We start from the raw sequence: 20,878 nt of genomic DNA on the forward strand, positions 1-20,878 counted from the left end.
ACATCTCTATATCTAGAAGCTGTGTGTGTACTTCTTTGTGTCTCTAAACAAAAACAATAAAATCTCCTTTATTTTCTTTCATTATTCTTCTCTGCCTCCATTGATGACTCTAAACTTTTGACTCCAGACTGGCAATATGAGGGTAAGATGCCAAAAACTTCCTGAGCATTGCTTGTCTGTTATTCATTTTTATTTTTTTTACAATGTTATTAAAATTCTGTTCACTCTCTCTAATTAGATCCTTTTGTTGCAATTTAATTCCAATTAGTTTTGTTTCTGTTGTGAAACTTTAATTACAATTTATCCCTTTTTAATCACTCCTTTATGTTATTTCTTTTGGTTAAATTACCATTACATTATCTCTGTCCTGAAGGACTACTTTTTCACATTGGTCCCAGTTGGTATAACTGAAGCAGGACATGAACAGGTTTATGGTGTAGTAAGTTAACTGTGTTGTGTTGTGTTGTTGCCAGGACTTCGTGTGTACATTCATGACATGGAAAGTAAATGTCATAACCAGTAGAAGATACTAAAGTAACATTGGGAATATGTTGTGAACTGTGTATTCAGAAGTGGACCCAGAACCTAAGGTCTTTATTTAGGTCTTTCTCCACCAAATTCTCATACGCTTTAAAAAGAGTTTATCTGAATAAGAGAAAAATTAAAGCTTTAGGTTTTAGTCCTTATGATAGTTATTAGATTAGTATTTCAAGCTTACCTTGTTTGTTCATCATTGTCTCAGTATAATGTTTTCATACATACAGAATATACTCTTGGTTTAGAAATAACTTCTGGTTTCATTTTTATAGACTGCAAGCTGGCCAGAACAGGTCCTCCAGCCACAATAGTTGCTATTGATGAAGAAAGTCGAAATGGTGAGTGTGCCATTTTTTTCACTGCCACTGTGCTATATTATTCTTATCAATAGTGAGCATTATTAAAAATAGAATGCAGGTTTGATAAATTCTCATTTTCTTAAGGACAAGAAGAAGAAGATGAACATGTTAGGATCTGGAATTACAGTTTCAGTTTCATAGTTGGTAGGGTCAGAAGGGACCTGAGCAGATCATCAAGTCTGACCCCCTGCCGTGGCATTAAAGAGTACTGGGGTCAAATGACCCCAACAAGGTATTCATCCAGCCTCCTCTTAAAGACCTCACAGGGTAGGAGCCAGCACCACTTATCCTGGAAGGTGGTTCACCCTGACAGTGAAGTAGTACCTTCTGATATCTAGCCTAAATCTACCTGCTGCCGGCTTGTGACCGTTATTTCTAGTCACTCCTGGCAGTGCTCAGCGGAACAGGGACTCCCCCAATGCCTGCTGGTCCCCTCTGACTAGTTTGTAAACAGCTGCTAGATCCCCCCCCCCCCCCAGCCTTCTCCTGTGGAGGCTGAACAGGTTCAGGTCCCTTAGCCTCTCCTCATAGGGCCTGCCCTGCTGCCCCCTGATCATGCAAGTGGCCTCCTCTGGACCCTCTCCATGTTGTCTACATCCCTCTTGAAGTGCAGCACCCTGAACTGGATGCAGTACTCCAACTGCAGCCTGCTGCATAGAGGGGGAGGATCACCTCCTTGGACCTGCTTGAGATGCACCTGTGGATGCATGACAAGGTGTGGTTGGCCTTCCTGACCACGTCCCCACACAGTCAGCCCATGTTCATTTTGGCATCAATGATGACTCCAAGATCCTTTTCTGCCTCTGCACTGATGAAAAGGGAGTTCCCCAGGCTGTAGGTGTGGTGCTGGTTCTTCCCTCCAAGGCGTTATACCTTGCACTTGTCAGTGTTGAAACTCATCCTGTTCTCATCCACCCACCCCTGTAACCTGTATAGGTCCAATTGCAGCCTATTCCTCCCTTCTAGCATGCCCACGTCCCCCCACACCTTAGTGTCATTTGCGAATTTGAACAGGGTGCTTTTTACCCCCTCATCCAAGTTGCTGATGAAGATGTTGAACAGTGCAGGCCCAAGGACCGAGCTCTGGGGAACCCCACTGCCCACATCTCTCCAGGTCAACTAAGACCTGTCCACCATCAGTCTCTGAGTGTGCAGCCCTCCAGCCAGTTAGTGACCCATTTGACTGTGTAGGGGTTGACACCACAGTTGCCCAGTTTTTTTAATGAGAATGAGGTGATAGACAATGTCAAAGGCCTTCCTAAAGTCCAGAAAGACTACGTCCACTGTTACCCCTGTGTCTAAGGATTTGGTGACCTGGTCATAGAAGGCCAGCAAGTTGTTCTGACAAGGACCTGCCTCTAATGAACCAATGTTGGTTGCCCCTAAGCATAATCTCCCCTGCTGGCCTCTTGTGGACATGCACCAGGATAATTCTCTCAAAAAGGTTACCCAGGATCAAGGTAAGACTAACTGGCCTATAGTTTCCTGGGCCCTCCTTCCTCCATTTTTTGAAAATGGGAACCACATTGGCTTTTCCAGTCCTCTGGCACCATGCCAGAGCACCATGAGTGCTCGTAAAGCCATACCAGGAGTTCCTCAATGACCTCAGCTAATTTCCTCAGCACTCTGGGGTGGAGATCATTAGGACCAGTGAATTACTGTGAATAAAGGCAGGCTTATGCTAAGCATTAAAGCTGCAAGATAAAAACAGAGGGCATTTGTACGCATGCTGGTACTGCAGCTCTGGGCAGTTTTAAAAGTACCCAGTGCTACAGCACATGCATTTGTATAAATGTCAAAATGCATGTCAGCATTGAGAAAATGACAGAAATGAGCTTTTGAACTAAAATGCATCAAAGGTCTTTTAGTTCAAAAGCACACCACTGCCATTTTCTCAGCACTGGTGCGCATCTCACCATTTATACAATCACATGCGATGCAGTACTGGGCAGGTGCAGAGCAGACTCAGTTAATCGCATCTTCTCCAATGCGCTGGATCTTTGGTGTGTCAAAGCAGACAAATGTACATATAGAAATGTCCAGAGATTCTAATTTATTCAATTATTTCCTTCAAATTATTGGCCTTGACAATTTATTTCTAGGCTATATATAGTACTACCTGTGATAATGACTTTGGTTTTTAAAAAACTTAGAGGGTTTAGTCATTTAGGATTCATTACGGAGTTAGTACAACAGTTAATTGTCCTTCTGCATCTCTCAGTACCAGCGGTGCTGTCTGCTGATGTTCATGAAATATTGTAAATAAGCTATACTTTCATTTTATTTTACTGTTCACTATCTCATGGCTAAACTTCACAGTTGTCTTGCTGTTGACCTTTAGAATCTGCTAAATTTATGTATGAGATATTACATTTGGATTGATCCAATTAGGGTTTGATAGGTCTAAGTGCCAAACTGTACACAAGTTCAGGAGACTCGAGTGGGCAAAAAATGGCCATCCAATCTATCTTAATTCACTTATGTGAGAATCTTACAGTTTGATCAACCTAACTAGGGTTAGGGTGATCTAAGTGGCAAAAAGTAAGGGAGTTCGGGAAGGTCCGATCAGTGAAAAAACATCTGACCTCATATAACTTTAGTTCACCTAGGAGTTGCACTTCTTTCATATAGTGTCAAATATAGTGTCAACTTCCAAATCTATAAGCCACTGTTTGGTATTGTTCCTTAATGTGTGGATTCCATCTACCCTGCTTGGCATTTGTAAAGACTGCAGTTTTCAATTAAGTGCTGTGCTGTTTGTCAGTTGCTGCATTTACACACAGGCTATCCAAGATATTCATTTTGTGAAGTGTTGTTTTGAAGTGTCCATATTCAGATATCAGCCTGTTCAGCTTGACCTGTGCTTCTGTCAAGGTCATGCCCAATGGGGTACACATTTGATGTTGGTATAAAATGCTGTAGGAGTAGATCTGACTTTTCCCAGCACTTGGTACTCTGTAACTGCCCATCATAGGTTTGGTTCAATATCGTCAATCTCTTTCAGGGGCTTCTGAGCTCATATACAGATGTTTTAGGACTTTTGAGACTTTTAAGCCTTCATCTTTTGGGTCTTCAGTTAACAGTTGATGGAGCCAGGTGATTTTCATCAACTCTTGTCTCTATTGACAGTAATGATGATAGGGTCTATCATCTTGTATCACTTGGCCTAATGCCAGAGAGTACAGGGCATGTGTGTGTGTGCATTTGTGTGTGTGCGCAAGTTGTGCGACCATTTATGAATCTCAATGCAAACTCAAGAACAGTGTTGAGCTTTTTAGTGTGACAACTTCTGGATCATACAGGAGCACAGTATTCTGGTGGGATATATACCATTGCAAGTGCAGTGTTTCTGAACATTTTGAAATTGGCACCCCATGTTGTGCTGGCTAAACATCTACCATTTGGAGACTTTCATGCTACCTTCTGAATGTGAGGTTTATAAGTGAGAAAAAGTTCTAATGTGACTCCTAGGTAGGAGGGGTATGCTCATGGAGAATGTTGTGGTTGCTTACTTGGATATTCAGCGTGCTCTTGGCACAACAGTTGTCTGGGTAGAAGACTGATGATACTGATTTATTGATTCTCAACTTTAAGCTCCATTTGTGGAGATGGTCGGTGATGAGTTTCATGTCAGTATTCAGTGCCTTGTCCAGTTCTGTTATGTCTGTTCCTTGAGCAACTATGGCAACATTGTTAGTGTATGTGTATTGTTTAGATACGGTATGCAGGAAGTCTGAGGTATATACAATGAAAAGTATTGGTGATAGAACTAAACTTTGGGAGATACCATTCTTTAGATTTCAAACTCTATATTTTTTCCTCCTTGGCTGAAAATTTGAATGATCTCCAGCAGATCATTGTGTTCATGATGAAACTGTATAGCTTGCAGTCAGGTATCTTAGAGTGCAGTTTATATTTGAGGCCTGGATGCCATATAGTGTCATAGGTGGCTGTGAGATTGATAAAGACTGCACCTCATTTTAAATCAATTTTCTATGTCAGGTGCAAGTAGTGTAACTTGGTCAGTGGTGCACAGCTTTTTCTGAATGCCAACTTGTTCTTTTCGGAGCTGGGGAATCAATAATTTTTTTCTGTTCTGTTCAGGATTTTGCTTTCCAGGAGTTTATATGTAATGCAGAGTAGCGAGAAGGGTCAGTAGTAGGGCTATGTAAAGTGTTTAGTATTCACTTCAGATTCAGATTCAGCCGATTCAGGGGACAGTGATTCAATTTGGTGATTCGAATCAGTGTCCCAAATCAATTCAGCTGAATCTGATTCAGAGATTTGGCCCCACCCCTGCTGGCTCTCCTAGCCCCATCTATGGCTACCCTGCTTGGACCCAGCTCCTGGCTCTGAAGAAAAAGCCCCGATTCATCAGCTGCTGCCAGACATGGGGATGATCCATGCTGCATGCATGCCATGAGCCCCGCAACTTCTGCCCACTCTCCCAGTCCCCCCTATGGTTGCCCCACTCACCTCAGCTCCCCGCTTTGGAAAGAACAAAGCCCCGCACTGACCTCCTGCCAGGCAGGGGGCAATCCCCACTGACCTGCACTGTATAGGGGGCTCTGCCCTGAGCCCCCAGAAGCTCCGAGGCTGCTGCAGCAGCCAGGGAGTGGGGGCTTTGTTTTTGTTTGATATTTTAAAGAGCTGGTGCTGGGTGGGGCAGGCATGGGTGGGGAATGGGTGAGCAAGTGCATGTTGGGGGGCGCTCAGGAGTTCTGGGGGAGCAGGAAGGGGATGGGGCCTGGCAGGTTTCCATCCCCCTGTGGTCCCCTCTCCCCTCTTCCAGCCCCCACTCCCTTGTCCCCTACTTACCAGGACTGTCCAAATCTCTGAAGCTCTCTGAATATTTTCCAAATCAATTCAGAGAGCTTTGAATTGACTCAGGCTTTTTAATTGGTCTCTTGATTAAATTCAGATTCAGAGATTCAGCCATCAAATTGAGCTGAATCTCCTCTGAATTGAATCAGCACCTGATGCTTCACACAGCCCTAGTCAGTAGCTCTTTGGATCCTCTGGTAATCTGTTGTGTTTCAAGATAGAAATTGTCAGCTTTTCATTGTTTTTGTTTTAGCCCCCCCAACCTCTTTTTATGCTTTTTTTTCTGTTAATTTTACAGATTTATTATGCAGTAAGTTGCCAGTAGTCAAGTATGTGGCTTATATTTCTTTTTTCTATATGCGGGGAATGTGATGCATTGCTATATTGTACAGAAGGGTTCTTGCTATGCTGTAGCATAACTACACCAGCATCACCAAGGCAGTCATTCTGAATGCTGACTTGAAGGGCAGTGACAGAGGAAGGCACACAGGGAAAAAAATGCTGCCACCACAGTTGTACAGCTAGAAGTTGCTGTTACCCCTGTGTGTCACATCTACTCCAAGTGCCTGGCTGTTGCACCTCTGCTGCTCTTTGAGTTTCCTGCAGGCCTGAAAACTATTTTTATGAGCTCTCAGTCATAGCTAAATAGTGTTCTGAATGGTTTGAAATATGCAGATTTTTACTGGAGTGGAGAGCCGCAGGTTTAAGGTCATTTTCTGCTGAGAAAATGAACAACTATTACTGTTAATGCATCTATACTGTATAGTGTAAGATAATGTTAAATTCTGTACCAGGATAGATTTTTACAGCAGGCTATTTTTTCCTTCCCTATGTATTGACTTTCTTGGGGTCATGTTGCTGAAACTCTGAAAAGACTAGTCTGGGAGAACTGAAATTACAATAGTAATCTTGTCTGCATATACAGTAGGAGTAACAGCTGCACTTAAAGCAGCTGTTAAGGTGGTTGGAGCCTGGAGTATCCAAGCTTTATGTTAGGTCTTCTTTATTGTGCAATTTGAATGCTCTAAAAGTTCTGCAATAATATTTTTTAGTCAAACATGTTCATTCTACACAGACCAAAAAGCAGTAATTTGCTGTAAATTGTGTGCGTGTGTCGGGGGGAGGTTGACTTGGTTTTGTTCTAGACACCCTCCCCCTTCCCAAATCCTGCCCCATTTGATACTCAACCTTTCAGAAATAATGTGTAGTGTCTTCTACTTTGGAACATTTACATTGTAACAACAGTCATAAGATTCAATTGTTGCCATAGATCTGGAACGAAGGTAAGAAGTGTCAAATGTGCTAGACTTCAAGAAAGAAATAGTATGGTATATTCTATTCTTTGTCTGTGTACAATCAGCTCCTCACTTAACTAAGCAGACAGAGCAATAAAAAGAAAAGTGCACAGTAAGCCAAGACACTGAACATACAGAATCATTTAAAGGAAGTGTATAAATATATAAGGTATAGTAGTTTTATTTCATTATTTTTCTTTGCTTGTTATAATGTTTTTCAGATATCAGTGTATAAGTTAAGTATTTACATGTATCAGCCCTTTCAGAAACTTAACTTTACAAAGTATGTATTATGAAAACATATTTTCTTTCAACTGTTTCAACTGTAGATGGAGGGAGGGAGTGGGAAGGGGAAAATATTTTTGTTTCCACATATTTTTTTAATTGTATGACATACTTCATTTAGGTTTTAGATTTTTAAGCCATCAGATTTTCAATGAACTGGGAATATTATAAGCAGAAATTACAATTTACATGAAAATTCATGGAAAGAATATATACTATCCATAATAGTCATTAGACTTGTTGATTCATAGCTAGCTGCGCACAGAGTAGAATTATCCCTCAGGCACAACTGTCTGCATCAACTCTGGGCCAAAGTATATCAATGATGCTTAGGGAGGTTAAATGATATGTTTTGTGTGTTGGTACTACTTCCTGTTCTCATATTCACTCTCTGAAATGGTGTTGCACCTCAACCACTTTGTATTAAACTTGTATATCTCTGTGAGTGTGTGTTTGTCTGGGGCACAAATGAGATGTTAAGTCCCTCCTTCCCTCATAATGGTGTCTATCTTGCTTGCCACAACTTGATGGGAGTAAATGTAGGTGACCCCAAACTAGAGGAAGGCTTACAGATTTTAATATTGATTATCACCAGTGCCCGCTCACCTATATCTGACTGCAACTGACCATCAGTTATCTACTTCTTACTGCCAGGTTGTCGCTGCCCTGGCTTCTTCTGTTCCTGGGCTAGTTTAACAGACTAATAAGCCTTACTCACTCACGTGTTGCCTGTGATTATTTGCTACTTGCAAGGTCTCTCCCTTGTCTCGTCAGCACTACATTCAACTGGCCCCTTTAAATCTCAGCTCCTGATAAACCGGCAATTCCTCTGCTCCCCATTCCAGGGAAAGCTTTCTCTCCTGGCTCTCTTCTCTTGCCACCTGCACCTCCGCCCGCACAGGGTCTGCTCATTGCTCAGGCATCTCAGACCTATGTTCTGGTTCCCCTTCCAAGGGATCTCTTCAATCAGGCTATCAGTCTTTTATACAATGTTTCCCACAAGCTATTAACACTTCCTGGCTGTTCACTGCCAGGGAGTGATAGTCCTTGACTGGCCATTAACCAATCTGTCTCCGGGTTCCTTGGCCATGCTGCAGTTCTAACAAGTGATTAACACTTCCCAATGTGTCACCGCTGGGAAGTGAGTCCGGGCTTGGTTATTAATCAGTTTGTCCCAGTGTCCTTGCCAAAGCACCAGTTCAAATCAGTGGGCTCTCACCAGGGGCATTCCCATAACAGGATCGATGTCTCCCTGTTACAATCTCAAACAGAATTAGGGACACAGAGGGATCCAGTTATTTTAAGGATAGCTCATCCTATTTTTTCCCTTAGGTGACATAAAAAAAACAGTACTAAGAGGGCAGTTTACACCTCCAACCCAGAAAGCAGGGGAGAAAATTATGTTCTGCCCCTGGTCACTCTCCAGAACTTAAAGATTTTGGCAATAGAGAACTGTGTCCCACTGTATTGCTGCTTCCATTCAGTTAAGATGAACACACATCTGCTGGGCATCTCAAAAAGCAAGAGAGTAAGTTAAGGGCTGTTGCTCTGCTATTGTAGGGAAATCAAAGTAGAAAGTCAGCAGGCAGGGCTAGGGATAGAAGTTACATATAAACTAGTTTAAATGATCAGAAACTGGTTAAAATCTGTAACAGAACAGAAGCTCAGTGCACATAAACCAGTTTCAAAATGGCTGAAACTGATTTATGATAAACCTGCTTGAATGTAATATCAGACTTAACTGATTTGAGTCAATCCAGTTTATGGAACTTCTGTCTCAGACCCCATCCTGGTTCAAGTTAAATCACAGTCCCCCAGTATCCCAGCATGCTTTCCAGCCCTGGGCTGGGCTTTGCTGTCTGCTTCAGAGAGCAGGGCTGTCTCTGCCCCTCTGCTCCCTAGCTAGAGCAGTGAGGGCTGGCTGACAAAGGGGTGGGCAGGGCAAGCCCTGCTGGGGTTGCAGCTCAGTCTATGGTGGGGTGGGGCAGGACTTACCTACTCCAGGCAAATCCCAGCTAGGGACTGGGGCCAGGGAGGGGGTGTTAAACAACCCTTCCTCCACTTAAACTTACTGCTGGTTGCAACTGTGGAGTACAAATCCCAGAGGCACCTGGAAGCAGGAAGAGGAAGCAATGAGCAATCTTACAGAGTCCTGCTGCTGTAATTCTGGAATGCAAATTCCAGAGACCTCAGGGCAGCAGGAAATGGAACTGAACACATGGCCAGGGAGCAACCCTGGATTCTGGGGCTGCATTTCTTGAGCCAAAAGGTAGATAGATATCTGTTCACTTCTGTTTCAATTTAATCTCTGCAGTTTAGACTAACCTGCAAAGACTACGATTTAATCTTGAACTGAGGTAGCCTCAGGCTTTTTGACTTTCTGTACTTAGCCCAGAAGGCAGCAGACTTTAGATTCCCTTTTTTGGCCATGTACTCCTAGAGGTCCCTACATTCCTTGGTATTTCATTTCCCAGAGAAGGTCAAGCAAAATTTGGGAACTATGCCAAGTGCTGTGTATTAATCTGTGTGCTGTGGAACTCATCTCTATAACAGCTCAGTGTGTGATATTTCAAAGCAGCTTTATAGAGTATAAACATAGGGAAAAACTGAAAAATATATGTTCAGTTGTTACATCCATCTATTAAGTTCCAATGGTGTTTATGCAGTAGCTTGAATATAATTTTGACACCTTGGAAGAGTATTTTCTCCCTATGGATATGTCCAGTAGAAACAGTTTTATTTCTTGGCTTCTGGCTTTGGGGATGGCACTTATTCCTAGATTTCCTAGACATTAGGGCTGGAAGGGACCTTGGAAGAGCAAGTCCAGCCCTCTGCCCCAGGGAAAGGAAGTCAGCAGGGGTCATAGGATCCTAGCAAGATAAACATCCAAATTTCTCTTGAAGGTGTTCAAAATAGGTACTTGAACCACCTCTGGCAATCTATTCCAGAGCTTGGGGGCTTGGACTGTAAAGTTCTTTCTTATGTCCCTCCTGAAACGGTCCTGAAAGAGTTTGTGACCGTTTGACCTTGTCATCCCCTGGGGCGCTCTGGTGATCACCCCTGAGCCTGAGCTTTTCCAGGAGCCCAGAATTGGATGCAGTACTCCAGCTGTGGCCTCACCAAGGCTAAGTACAATGGGAGAATGGCATCCTGGGGTTTGCTTGTGGAGCATCTATGGATGCAAGCCAGCATTTTGCTCATTTTACTAGCTACAGCATTGCATTGAAAGCTCATGTTCATCTTGTGGTCAGTCATGACCCCCAAGTCCTTTTCATCCATAGTGCTAGCTAGTGTAGCACTGCTGAGCCTACAAGCATGTTGCAGGTTTTTCTTCCCAAGGTGGAGAACCTGGCATTTTTCAGTGTCTCTCCTGTGCTATTTCTTAATTCCACCATAGGTAAAGCATAGCTAATTTTTTTTATTAGTATGTTGGGATTTAATGTTTAATGCTGAAAGCTATTATCTATGAAGCCCTCTTTCAGATTCACTGTGAACACTTACCAAACTGAATAGAGTCCACTCACCCTAATGCTCTTAAGTGCCTTTTATTAACCCCAACTTAATAAATTTCCCAAAGAGATGGGTAGAGTAAGGGAGAAATATTTTATTTCAACAGTTTTATTATCCTTAAATTTAGTGAATTTGGTAGTCCTGAGAATCCTTAAGCAATCCTGGGGAAAAAAAGCTGAAACATAGCCAGAAGTGTGGTTTGAGACAATATTTCTCCTAAATTATTGGGTTTCTGTTAAATCCCAGTTCAGGTCAAGTATCTCTCCATTGTTCTAGATCAGGAGTGGGCAATTATTTTAGGTGGAGGGCTGTTTAATGAGGTTTGGTGAGCTTCTGAGGGCTGCATGGGTAGCCCTACCCCTTGAGAGCTGCTCTCTAGTTACCATCTTGGGACTGGAAGTCCCTCCTCTTCCACCCTGGAAATACTCCTTTTGCGAAGGGGGGTTGGCATCTTAGAACCAGGAAAAAAACAAATTGTACACTAATAGTCAAACACCTACTATAATATATTTTAATTTTGTTACAAAAATGTTTTTGTCATGTTTTGTATTTACATACTGTATATAGAAGTGATTGCATAATAACTCAAAAATACATTTTAAAGTCTTGTATATGGTTTGGAGTGGTGTATGGTGGAGTGTGGGTGTGTGTGTATGGTGTGGTGTATGGGGGCCATAGGTTATGTTGAGGGTTGTGAGGGTAGGGTTTGGGTGTATGGCATTTGTGGGGTGTAAGGAAGGATGGGGAGGTGTGGTGACCCCCCCTCAAACTCTCCCCATGGCACAGCAGCAGGTGGAGGTGCTTGTGCCCAGAGCAGACACTATGGCATGTGGCTCTGGCCAGCACTTCACATTGTGGCATGGGGTGCAGCTCTCCAGGGGCAGACTTTATCACCAACACTCCCTGCCAGTCATGCACAACCTCCATACTCATACAGTATCACAGGGAAGCCCCACATGCTGGAGCTGGCTGCCTTTCCCACCCCTGCTGTGTAGGTCCAGGGAGTGGGGGAGGCAGATGGCTTCAGCATACAGAGCTTCCCTCCAGTGCCACATCAAGTGAAGGGGCTGCACATGCATGGTGGGGAGTGCCAGCGATAGAGACTGCCTGGAGGGGGAGCTGCACTCCTTGCTGTGTGCCCCTGGGCATCAGTGCCTGTATCAGGCACAAGTGCCCCAAGTGCTCCTGCCTGCTGCTGCTGCCACCACCACCTGCCAGGACTGTGCTGCATGGTGGGGAGTGGGGTGGGGTGGCCACACGTCCTGCCCATCTGAGCTCCATGCTACCACCAACTCTAGCCCCATGCTTCATGCTCCCGCCCAGCTGCAGCTCCACCCCCACTGCTTCCCTACCTGCTGCCCAGAGAGAACAGAAAGCCTGGAAAGCTGAGCAGGTCTCTGGCAGATGCAGCAGCAGTCCCACCTAGAAGTTGCCTGATGGCCAGGTTGGGTCTTTCTGCCCACTAGGGTGGGAGCAAGACACAATAGGGTATGTTGTGGGGGGTGTATACATAGGCACCTTGCTCCCACCCTAGTGGGTAAAAGGGCTGGGTACAATTCATTGGTGGGCACTGTCAGCCAAATGAAAGTGTTTTACAGTGTTGTAAGAGAGCCATTTTTTTTTAATAGTTTCTCCATAAACAAAAAAAGGTGTTGGCCATATGAGTGAGCTGTGGTTGTACTGCTCCCTCCCTTCACTTGAAAACATGTTTTCCTCCAACTTCCACTTACCTACTTATGTGATCCTGGTAATGTTCCCTGCTAATTAAATTATAATTGCCTTTACTCTACATTTTAAATTACTGCAGGCATCTCTCGATCACATTTTACACTCCTATAGAGAGAGGAGTGTTGGTACACTCCAGGTACAAGGAAAGTTAAGCTTTTCATTTCCAAATTACAATTTTATGGGTTATTTTATTACTTATGTGCATCTCCCTGTCTTTGCAGTGTTGATATTTCTTTTGTTTTAATCTTACCCAAATGTAGTGCCAGGGAAAGGTGCCAGATTAAAAAGCCTTAAGTTGTTTTGCCAGGGCAGAAGATCAGTGTAGGTGTTTCTACTGTACCACAATGTCTTAACATTGTTCAACAGTGACAACTGATAACGGTTGAAAAATTTTCTCTTGGGCCATAAAATCTTTGGATTTTCTGCTGAGATGGAATGAAAATGTGCTAATTAGTTTCATATGACTTGTGTCGTGGCAACCTAACAGTGAGTAATTATATGATAAAGCTTTCAATAACTGCCAATAGGAGCTAGAATTGAACTAAAGATCCATAAAGATTAAAGGGTTTTTATTCCATCATCATTCTGCTGAGTCAGTCATGCACTGACTTTAGTCTGACTAGCATGAGGTATTTTTTACAAGAGAGAAAATGAAATGTAAAAAGGTATACTTTTGTGATTTTTAAATATGGTTATAGATGAAACCAGATGCATTAAAGTTTCAAACATGTTAATAAGATGATTACTAGATAATCTTGTATATGATTTTGTAGGCCTTATTAATTTTCTGGTTAAGTTGAGAAACAAAGGAAGAATGAAATAAAAGTCTAATGCTTTGTATAAAAGTATAGGTATTCTTAACCCCTAAATGTAAGTAACAAACATTTAAAAAAAAAATCTAATCTTGAAATAGATTTTCTTCATCTCTTTTTACAATACTTGTTGTGTTGTCTCCTTTGTTTTACAATTTCTGTAATTTGTCCAGATAAGGTAAATGTACCAGCAAGAAAGCAAATGTGTGCCAAATGTTATTTACAGATTATTTTTAAAAATTACAACATTTTCATTTCTTGTCAATGATGCATAGAATCATAGAAGTGGGGTCGGAAGGGACCTTGTAGATCTTCCAGTCCGACCCCCCGCCTGGGCTGGAGAAAAACTGGACTCAAATGAGTCCAGCCAGGTAGGCATCAAGCCTCTTCTTAAAGACCACCAGGGTAAGAGCCAGCACCACTTCCCTTGGAAGTTGGTTCCAGCTCCTAGCTGCCCTAACTGTGAAGTAGTTCTTGTGGATATCTAATCTAAACCTACTCTCCAATAACTTGTGTCCATTATTCCTTGTTATGCCAGGGGGCGCTAGGGGAAACAGTGTCTCTCCCAAACCCTTCTGGCCCCCCCTAGTGAGTTTATAGACAGTCACCAGGTCCCCCCTCAGCCTTCTCTTGTGAAGGCTGAACAGGTTTAGGTCCTACAGTCTTTCATTGTAGGGTCTGCCCTGTTGTCCCCAGATCATGCGGGTGGCCCTCCTCTGGACCCTTTCAATGTTGTTCACATCCCTCCTGAAGTGGGGCGCACAGAACTGGACACAGTACTCCAGCTGTGGCCTGACCAGCGTTGCACAGAGGGGGAGGATCACCTCCTTGGCCCTGCTTGAGATGCACCTGTGGATGCATGACTAGGTCCGGTTAGCCCTGCCAACCGTGACCTCGCATTGTCGGCCCATGTTCATCTTGGAGTCAATAATGACTCCAAGATCCCTTTGGGCCTCCTTGCTCTCAAGAAGGGATTTTCCCATTCTATAAGTGTGCTGCTGGTTTCTACTGCCTAAGTGCAGCGCCCTGCACTTGTCAGTATTGAAACGCATCCTGTTTGTGTTAGCCCACTCCTGTAACCTATCCAGATCTTGCTGCAGTCTTTCCCTCCCTACTAGCATGCTCACCTCACCCCAAATTTTGGTATCATCAGTGAATTTAAACAGGTTGCTTTTCACCCCGTTGTCCAAATCGCTGATAAAGAAATTGAACAGCGCAGGCCCAAGGACCGAGCCCTGGGGGACTCCTCTGCCCACTTCCCCCCAGGTTGAATATGACCCATCCATACCACCCTCTGAGTATGACCCTTGAGCCATCTGACTGTGTAGGCATCAATGCCACAGTCGCCTAGTTTTTTAATGAGAAAGGGGTGGGAGACGGTGTCAAAGGCCTTGCTGAAGTCTAGAAAGACTACGTCCATGGCGACACCTGCATCCATTGCCTTTGTGACCTGATCATAAAAGGCAATCAGGTTGGTCTGACATGACCTGCCCCTATTAAAACTGTGCTGGTTGCCCTGAAGCTGGCCCATCACAGATGTGCTCCTTGAGGATCTTCTCAAAGAGTTACCTAGGATTGAGGTAAGACTGACGGGCCTATAGTTGCCCGGGTCCTCTCTCTTCCCTTTTTTGAAGATGGGGGCCACGTTAGCTATCTTCCAATCATCTGGCACCTGGCCCGAGCACCACGAGTGCTTGTAAAGCTGTGCCAAGGGCCCTGCATGCTAGCTCCCTCAACATCCTGGGGTGGAGAGCATCTGGACCTGCTGACTTGAACACGTCCAGCCCCTCCAGAAGCTCTCTAACCCAGTCCTCCCCAACCTGAGGTCTGGAGGTGTCCCCCTCGAGTCCATCTTGCATTACAGTGGGGAAATCCTGGTCCCTGCCCAAGAAAACGGAGGTGAAGAATTGGTTAAAGAGGTCTGCAACCACCAGCTTGCCCAGCGTATTTTGCAGGGGCCCCACATTACCCGGTGCCTTCTTCATCCTCCCTATATATTTGAAAAAGGACTTTTTATTATCCTTGATCTTGGACACTAGTCCTAGCTCTATGTCTGTCTTAGCTTTCCTGACAGCTCCCCTACAGGCCCGAGCAGAGGAGGTATGCTCTTTTTTGGAGGTAGCACCCCCCTTCTACCGGGTGTACGCCGCTGTTTTGGCAATCAGGCATTCTGGGATGCACTTGGTGAGCCAGAGGGGCTTTCGGGCACTCTTGCCCACCTTGCTTCTTGTTGGGATGGACACCCCTTGGGCCCTGAGTATCGTTTCCTTAAGGAATGACCACTCATCCCGGACACTGAGTTCCCCTGCCCTCAAGGACCCCAGCACCTCTCCCACTAGTCTCATCAACTTGTTGAAGTTGGCCCTCCTAAGGTCTAGGGCTACTATCTTGCTGCAGGCCCTTGACACCGTGCGCTGGATGGTGAATTCCAGCAAGCAGTGATCGCTATCACCCAGATGGTCAAAGATCTGAAGGCCCCTTACCAGGTCGTTGTCTGTGGCCAGGACCAGGTCCAATAGGTCATTTCCTCTGGTGCGACTGTGCACCTCCTGAATTAAGTGGAGGTCCTGTATCTCAGCCAGGAACCTCCTGGAACAATCCGTCCTGGCTGACTGTTCCTCCCAGCAGATACCTGGGTAATTAAAATCACCCATGACAGCTACATCCCTTGCCTTAAGTGCCTCTGCAAGCTGGCCCAAAAATTCTCAGTCCAGCTCTTCCCCTTGGTTGGGGGGGCTGTAGTAGACCCCCACTGTCAAATTGCTCTCGCCACAGCCCCCTTGAATCTTGACCCAGAGCACTTCAGCCTGTCCTTCCTCTGACCCCATTCTGCTGGCAGAGGATGTGTAGTGCTCCTTGACATAGAGCACCACCCCCCACCTTTCTTTCCTTCTCTATCCCACCTGTAAAGCCTATAGCCCCTAATGCTAACTGCCCTGTTGTGGGACAAATCCCACCACATTTCTGTTAGCCCTGTGACATCTGGGTTTGAACTAGCTATTCTGAGGGTGAGTTCCTGTGTTCATGCCTGTGTCAATATGGATTAAGAAGAAGGATATTGGGATCTGGGTATTCTGACAACTAAAACACCTTAATTCTATTTTTCAGGTTACTTTATTGTGCTTGAAGGATGCTAAATTTCATCTGATAGGACTTGGACCTGCTTTTAACTGCTATCAGAATTTGAGATTAGAGAGAGTAGATTGAGATGCTCAAATTAAAATACAGAATACAAATACAACTACATGACTTTTAACCATGTTAACTGAAGTGCATTTTTCACACATGATTCCTAAATCTGTTAAACTAGATGAGTCAAATCTCTGGGTATGTATGCAATTATACACTGTGTACATGAATTTGGAATTCCATTTTGTATGATGTATTAATGCACAGTTTATAACGATAAGTTAAAGTTCAAGTGAAAAATGTAATCCATGTTTTGTACTGTAACAAGATGTATATGTCATCTCAAGAGGAAAGTGGAACAGGAAAAATGAATTTTTGAATCTTCTCTCTCTGCAAATATACTGGGTGAGTCTACACAAGATGCTGATTGTGCAGTAGCTGGACACTAATGCGTAAATAGCATCCTGTGGCAAAAACCATGATGTGACACTACTGCTCAGTAGTACTAGGTTACTGTGCAGTAGCATCACAAAAAAGGTGTTTGCCAAAACTACTGAGCAGTAACTTGGGTTACTGCGCAATTATATAGTACACGTTTATACTTTTGTATAAACAAGTACTAAATAAATGTTCAGTAACTGCTATGCAGTAGCATCTCATGTAGACGCAGCCACCGAGTAGGGCAGGACAGTTTGGGTATGCCTGTAATGATACACACTAACTATTCATACTTTGAACCCATAAGCTTGACCTCTGGCAGCAGTCTAAGCAGATCCTGTAATGAGAACAACTCTGAACTTGTTAACTTTTTATCCTATCCATTTGCAGTGTATTGAGAACGTATATGTATGACAGAAAATCTATCAGTAGCAGTTCTATAATTTCTTCATAGTTTCATAGTAGATAGGGTTGGAAGGGACCTGAGCAGATCATCAAGTCTGACCCCCTGCCCTGGGCAGAAAAGAATGCTGGGGTCAAACGACCCCAGCTAGGTGGTTGTCTAGCCTGTTTTTGAAGACCCCCAGGGTAGAAGCAAGCACCACTTCCCTTGGAAATTGGTTCCAGATCCTAGCCGCCCTGACAGTGAAGTAGTGTCTTCTGATGTCTAGCCTGAATCTACACTAGGTCAACTTATGGTCGTTGTTCTTTGTTACTCCCGGTAGTGCTCGGGGGAACAGGGACTCCCCCATAGCCAGCTGGTCCCCCTTGGCCAGTTTGCAGACAGCCACCAGATCTCCTCTCAGCCTTCTCTTGTGGAGGCTGAACAGGTTCAGCCTCTGCTCGTAGGGCTTGCCTTGCTGCCCTCTGATCGTGTGAGTGGCCCTCCTCTGGACCCTCTTGATGCTGGCCACATCCCTCCTGAAATGTGGCACCCAGAACTGGATGAGGTACTTCAGCTGCGGCCTGACCAGTGTCGCATAGAGGGGGAGGATCACCTCCTTGGACCTGCTCGTGATGCATCTGTGAATGCATGACAAAGTGCGGTTAGCTTTCCTGACCCCGTCCCCACATTGGCGATCCATGTTCATTTAGGAATCAATAATGACACCAAGATCCTTTTCTGCTTCATGCTGACTAGAAGGGAGTTCCCCAGCCTGTAGGTATGCTGCTGGTTCTTCCTCACTAGGTGCAGTACCTTGGATTTGTCAGTATTAAACCCCATCCTGTTCTCATCTGCTCACCTCTGTAACCTGTCTAGATCTGGTTGTAGCCTGTCCCTCTCCTCCAGCGTGTCCACTTCTCCCCACATCTTAGTGTCATCCATGCATTTGAACAAGGTGCTTTTCACCCCGTCATCCAAGTCGCTGATGAAGATGTTGAACAGTGCGGGCCCAAGCCCTGGGGGACCCCACTGCCCACATCCCTCCAGGTCAAATAAGACCTGTCCACCACCACTCTCTGGGTTTGGCCCTCCAGCCAATTTGTGACCCATCTGACTGTGTAGGCATCAATGTCACAGTCACCTAATAATGAGAATGGGGTGAGAGACTGTGCCGAAGGCCTTCCTAAAGTCCAGGAAGACTACGTCTGCTGTGACACCTGTGTCCAAGGATGTTGTGACTTGGCCATAGAAGACCATCATGTTTGTTTGACAGGACTTGCCTCAAATGAACTCATGCTGGTTGCCCCTAAGCATGATCTCCCCTGCTGGCCCCTTGAAGATATGCTCCTGGATAAATTTCTCAAAGAGCTTCCCCAGGACCAGGTAAGAGTAATGGACCTGTAGTTTACTGGGTCTTCCTTCCTCCACTTCTTTAAAATGGGGACCACATTGGCCCTTTTCCAGTCCTCTGGCACCTTGCCAGAGCACCATGGGTGCTCATAAAGCTGTGCAAGGTGTACCGCAACAACCTCTGCCAATTCCCTGAGCACTCTGGGGTGGAGATTGTCAGGACCTGCTGATTTGAACACATCCAGTCCCACCAGAAGTTCCCTGGTCCTCACGGTCCCTGGTTCTGGCTATACCTCCCCTAGGTCCATCAGGGATCCTGGTGGGGGAGAATGCCCCAGTCCTTGCCCAAAAAGATGGAGGCAAAGAAATTGTTAAAGAGGTTAACTTTGTCATCTGGTGTGGCCACCAGATTTCCTAGCATATCTTGCACAGACCCTACATTACCCGGTACCTTCTTTTTCCCCCTATGTATTTAAAAAAGGACTTCTTGTTATCCTTGATCTGGGTCGCTTGTTTCAGTCCCATCTTTGTCTTGGCCTTCCTAACAGCCCCCTACAGTCTCAAGCAATAGAGGTATAATCCTCCTTGGTGATGGCCCCTCCCTTCCATTGGGTGTACGCCTGTGTTTTAGCTTTGAGATGTTCATGGATGCTTCTGGTGAGCCATGGGGGCTTTTGAGCACTCCTGCCCCCTTTGAGCCACATGGGGATTGTCACCCTTTGGGCGTGGAGGATCATCTCCTTAAGGAGGATTGTTTCCTTGGAGGATCGACCTTCTTCCTGGACTCCCAACTTCCCTCCCCTCTGGGACCTCAGTGCCTGCCCAACTAGTCTCCTTACCTCATTGAAATCCACCCTCCTGAAATCTAGAGCTGTTCCCTTGCTGCAGGCCTTGGACACCCTGTGCTGGATGGTGAATTCTAGTAGGTGATGGTCACTATCGCCCAGGTGGTCGAGAACCTGTAGCCCACTCACCAGGTCATCACCCGTGGCCAGAACCAGGTCCAACAAGGCAATTCCCCTTGTGGGACTGTGCCCCTCCTGGGTTAAATGGAGGTCCTGTAACTTGGCTAGGAATGTATGCAAGTGGTCAGACCTGGTTGACTGCTCTTCCTAGCAGATGTCCAGGTAGTTTAGGTCATCCATGATGACCACGTTCTTTGACTTTACTGCCTCCACAAGTTGACCTGTGAATTCCCAGTCCAGCTCTTCCCCCTGGTTGGGTAGTCTGTAGTAAACCACTATTGTTAAGTCCCTTTACCCCCGACCCCCTTGTATACAGACCCAGAGCACTTCAGTCTGCCCCTCCTCTGACACAGTGCTGTTTGTTGAGGACCTGTATTGCTCTTTGACGTAGAGCGCCACACCACCATCTTTCCTCCCTGTTATCTCCCTTCTGTACAGGGTATAGTGACTGATGTTTACCGCCCAGTCATGTGTTGGATCCCACCAAGTTTCAGTAAGCCCCACTATGTCCGGGTTTGTGTTTGTAAGCAAGAGGGCAAGTTCCTCCTGCTTGCTCCCCATACTATGAGCATTATTGTAGAGGCATTTAAGGCCTCCTGAAGGTGTATGTACCACCCCTCTAATTCCAGGACTGCCTGGGCTCCTGTTTCTTACCTGGGTATTTCTTGTGCTCGTTGCCTGTCTTGGCTGGGCTGTTCTTCTGAGTGGCTCTTTGTTCTGTGTTCCATTGCTCCCTCCATCCTGAATTTCCCCTTTCCCTGATGAGCCTAGTTTAAAGCCCGCCGGAGATTGGCCAATCTGAAAGAGAACACATGCTTAACTTTGGAGAACACACCTTTGGTAATTTCTTGCTTCTGGTTTCTGGCCCTCCTTTATTGCCTCTGGCCTTACATATAAGTAGAGAGTGTTGGCTACAAAGGACCAACTCACAGGATCATAATAAATTCTAATTCATTGTATGGGATGTAAAGTTACCAATAAAATCATAAATGCAACCTTTGAGTTATGAGGGGTACTGGCCACTTTAACATGTACTGACACACACTCATATACATAATTACTGCAGTAGTCATGTAGCACTGATGTTGATGGTCACCTATCCAGGGTGCTGGGGTCTGCTGTCGATGGTCAGCTTCCACCATGGCTATGTCTTCTTCAGAAGGGGGTCGCCTGCTTGTCCTTCTGTCTCAGTACCTCAGATGCTGGATGAGAGAGTGCCACTGAGGGTCATGCTTCACTGCCTTTTATCCCATTCTGGCAG

The 20,878-nt window shown here is 45.0% G+C and overlaps 1 protein-coding gene across 2 annotated transcripts in view; it reads left to right on the plus strand.

Annotated features, from left to right (window-relative positions):
• Window positions 1–20,878, plus strand: part of PCDH15 (protocadherin related 15) — a 1,613,120-nt gene that overhangs the window by 899,404 nt on the left and 692,838 nt on the right. For both annotated transcript variants that reach the window (XM_090057186.1, XM_090057185.1), the window contains one exon: window positions 810–875. In XM_090057186.1, the coding sequence (XP_089913312.1) occupies window positions 810–875 (66 nt within the window). The remainder of the gene's footprint in view (window positions 1–809; window positions 876–20,878) is intronic.

The sequence above is a fragment of the Crocodylus siamensis genome, chromosome 7 (genome assembly GCF_052110815.1).
Source record: "Crocodylus siamensis isolate JL-2025a chromosome 7, ASM5211081v1, whole genome shotgun sequence".
Taxonomy (NCBI): Eukaryota; Metazoa; Chordata; order Crocodylia; family Crocodylidae; genus Crocodylus; species Crocodylus siamensis.